Below are 3,362 nucleotides of genomic sequence, written 5' to 3' on the forward strand. Positions count from 1 at the left end.
TTGTTTTCAACTTGTTTTCAACTTGTTTTCAACTTGTTTTCAACTTGTTTTCAACTTGTTAAGAAAGTTATGAAAGTTGAAAAACGATGTATTGGTACGCTCGCGAGTCCTGCGCCTGCGTTTACTTTGTCGAAAGTGCGCAATGCTCTTTAATCTTCAGTTGTTTCATCAAGGCTTAGCTCGCGCTCATTTGTGCCATGTGCAACTGTAGTTGCATATATATTCATATTTATATTTATAAATATAAATATGAATATATATGCAACTGTATATACATACATATAAATAATATATATATAAATATAAATATATATATATATATTTGACAAATCTTTTAACTAGAAGACTTCAGATCTCCCCATGCGTCTGTATGCGGCCAGCTAATATATATGTCTGCACACGAAATGAATGGGTAAATAAATAAATAAATACATAAATAAAATAAATAAATAAATAAATAAATATTTTATTAACGTTTATTCGCGCATGCGCGCGTGCATGCTCGCATGCATTTGCGTACGTGTAAGGGAATCTTCCCTCTTGGCGCTGCATTTTGGGGCCCTCTCTGCATGCAGAAGAAACCCTTAATGCATTTTAGAACAAGTGCATTAAAAGGAATTTAAATGCGCATTTATGGGCCTTCCAAACCCACTTGTTTGCTGCTTTTCAAAGATTGAAATGCAGCAGCAGCAGCAGCAGCAGCAGCAGCACAAATGCAGCAAAGCTAAAAACGCCACAGTACAGACTGCCCCCGTGGGGCCCCCTGAGGCCCCAGGACAGCCTCAGGGGGCCCCCAAAAAGAGCACTCACAGGGCCCCAAAAGAGGGTCTTCAGGGGGGCCCCCAGGGGGCCCCCTAAGGCGAAACCAAATGGCCACAAGACTTAAAAAAGGCCTCAAATTAGAAGAGCCTTTGGGGGCCACCAAGGGGTCGTGGGGCACGAGGGGCCCCCTACCTCCAGAGAGGGGCCCCAGCTGCGGGGGGCCCCCAGGGGCCCTGGGGCCCCCCAGTACCTCTTCTGAGCCCCTGTGGGACCCCAGTTCTGGGGCTCCTCCTAAAACCCCAGACGCATCTTTAAAAGGCCCGAGAAAAGACCCTAGAGGAGCCCTTGTGGGGCCCCTGTGGGGCCCCAATGAGGGTTTAAGAAGAGCCCCAAGGGGCCCTTCCTAAACCCTAATTAGCCCTTACCTTTTGTGGGTTCACTGGGGCCCCTCATGAGGCCCCAATAAACCCCTTTTCGGGCCCTCATTGGGCCCCCATTCAAAGCCGGCCCTTAGAGGGGCCCCCTGGGGGCCTCCTAGGGGCCCCCTAGGGGCCCCCCTCTGCGGGTCATTGCGAGAGCTTTTGGGCCAGTTTGTACTCCCAAACTTTGCTGGCAATAATAGAAAGTGCAAAAAGGGCCCCCAAGGGGTGGCTGGCCTTGAAGGCCCTGGCGCATGCAGCCCCATTGGAGAAGTCTGTGGTCCAAAGGAGGCCAGCGAGGGCCCCACAGGTCACAGCAATGCCCACAAAGTACGGCAGCCGGGGCCCCACGAGGCCCCCCAGGGGGCCCCCCTGAGGGGCCCCCGGGGGCCCCCCCATGGGGTTCTCCTGGGGGTCCCCCTGGGGGCCCCCATGGGGGCCCCCCTGAGGGTCCCACAGGGGCCCCCAGGGCAGCCCCCGCGAGGGCCCAGAGGGCCCCCTGGGCGAGAATGGCCAGGGTACCCCAGAGGCGGGCCCCCCGGGGGCCCCAAGTGACGGCTGAGGACTTAACTCCGATTTTCAAATCATCTTTGAAGTCTTGAAAAGCATAAATGGTGTCATAAGTCAAAGTCCAGAGGGCACAGCCGAGGTAGAGGCACACGGGAGCAGCCCGCACGGACGCGGGCAGCCAGCCCCCCCCTGCTGCTGCTGCTGCTGCTGCTGCTGCTGCGGGCGGCCCCGCTGCTGCTGCTGCTGCTGCTGGAGAAGCTGTCTGCGTCTCTGCTGCTGCAGACTCCGGGTCGAAGTCCGGCCCTGCCGCTGCTGCGCCTGCTGCATCTGCTGCTGCTGCTCGGGGGGCCCCCAGGGGGGCCCCCAGGGGGGCCCCCGGGGGGGCCCCCAGGGGGGCCCCCCCCAGGAAGGCCGGGAGCCCGTAGGGCCCCAGAAGGGCGGCCCAGCCCATGAGGGCCCCCCAGCTGAAAGTGAGGCCCAAAAAGAGCTGCGGAAGAGAACAAAAACGTTTTGCTGCTGGATAAATAGCAACAGGCAGCAGCACGAGGAGGCCCAGAGCAGCAGCAGCAAAGTTGAGCTGCAGCAGCAGCAAAAAAGACGGGGCCAGGAGGGCCCCCAGGGCCCCCAGGGCCCCGGGGGCCCCCAGGGCCCCCGCAGCCAGGGGCCTCCCCCGGGTCCTCTGTACCCTAAAGTCCAGTCTTTTGTCCCACAAGTCATTTATAATACATCCAGCACTTCTCATCAACAAAGACCCTGCTGCAGTGAGGGCCAGCAGCGCTGCTGCGCGCCCCCAGCTGCTGCTGCTGCTGCTGCTGCTGCTGCTGCTGCTGCTGGGGGCGCCGGGGGGCCCCTGCTGCTGCTGCTGCTGCTGCTGCGGGGGGGCCTCGGGGTCTGCGGGCGCGGGGGGGCGCAGCGCGGCCCACAAGAGGCTGCCGCTGGAAGGCAGTTCTGCTGCTGCTGCTGCTGCTGCTGCTGTTGGAGAAGCAGCAGACACGGGAGTTGCCAAACAAATTGAAAACACGCACGGCCAGTACAGCAGCCACGCCCCCACAGGCGCATGCAGCCGCAGCAGCAGGAAGTACGGGGCCCACCAGGGGCCCCCCGAAGACCCTGCGTGCCCCTCGGGGGGCCCCTCGGGGGGCCCCTCGGGGGCCCCCGAGGGGCCCCCGGGGGGCCCCTCGGGGGCCCCTGAGGGGCCCCCCCGGGCCCCCCGCGCAGTAGGGGGCCCCTCAGCGCCCCTACAGGCCCTCTTGAGCACCAGCCGGGGGGCCCCCAGGGTCATTGCCCGCAACGACCCTGGGGGCCCCCACAGGCAGGCGTGGGGGCCCCCCAGGGGGGTCCCCGTGGGGGCCCCCAGCGGGGCCCTCAGGGGGGCCCCCAGGGGGCCCCTCAGGGGGACCCCCGGCCACTTGTCAAGGTTAGAACGAGCCCTGGCCACGCGAGGGGCACGAAAGGTAAACCCTTTGCATGCAGAAAGGTGAAAGCGGGGCCCCCCAAGGGGGGCCCCTCTAGGGGCCCCCAGGGGGGCCCCTCTAGGGGCCCCCAGGAGGGCCCGCAAGGGGGCCTGTTGGGGGGCCCCTGAAGAACCCTTCAAGGCACGCCCCAAGGGGCCCCCCAGGAAACTATTTGGGGGGCCCCCGGGGGGGCCCCCCAAGGGGGCCCCCGGGGGGC

General features: G+C 61.9%; 1 protein-coding gene across 1 annotated transcript; it reads right to left on the reverse strand.

The window, feature by feature from the left end:
* Positions 1-1,328: 1,328 nt before the first annotated feature.
* ENH_00084260 (4-hydroxybenzoate octaprenyltransferase, putative) lies at positions 1,329-2,973 on the reverse strand (the record flags this gene model as incomplete). Its single annotated transcript, XM_013577905.1, has 2 exons — positions 1,329-1,456; positions 1,509-2,973. 2 exons carry the CDS (start codon positions 2,971-2,973, stop codon positions 1,329-1,331), a joined length of 1,593 nt encoding a protein of 530 aa, XP_013433359.1.
* Positions 2,974-3,362: the final 389 nt, after the last annotated feature.

This window comes from Eimeria necatrix, genomic scaffold (assembly GCF_000499385.1).
Source record: "Eimeria necatrix Houghton genomic scaffold, Enh_scaff95, whole genome shotgun sequence".
Taxonomy (NCBI): Eukaryota; Apicomplexa; class Conoidasida; order Eucoccidiorida; family Eimeriidae; genus Eimeria; species Eimeria necatrix.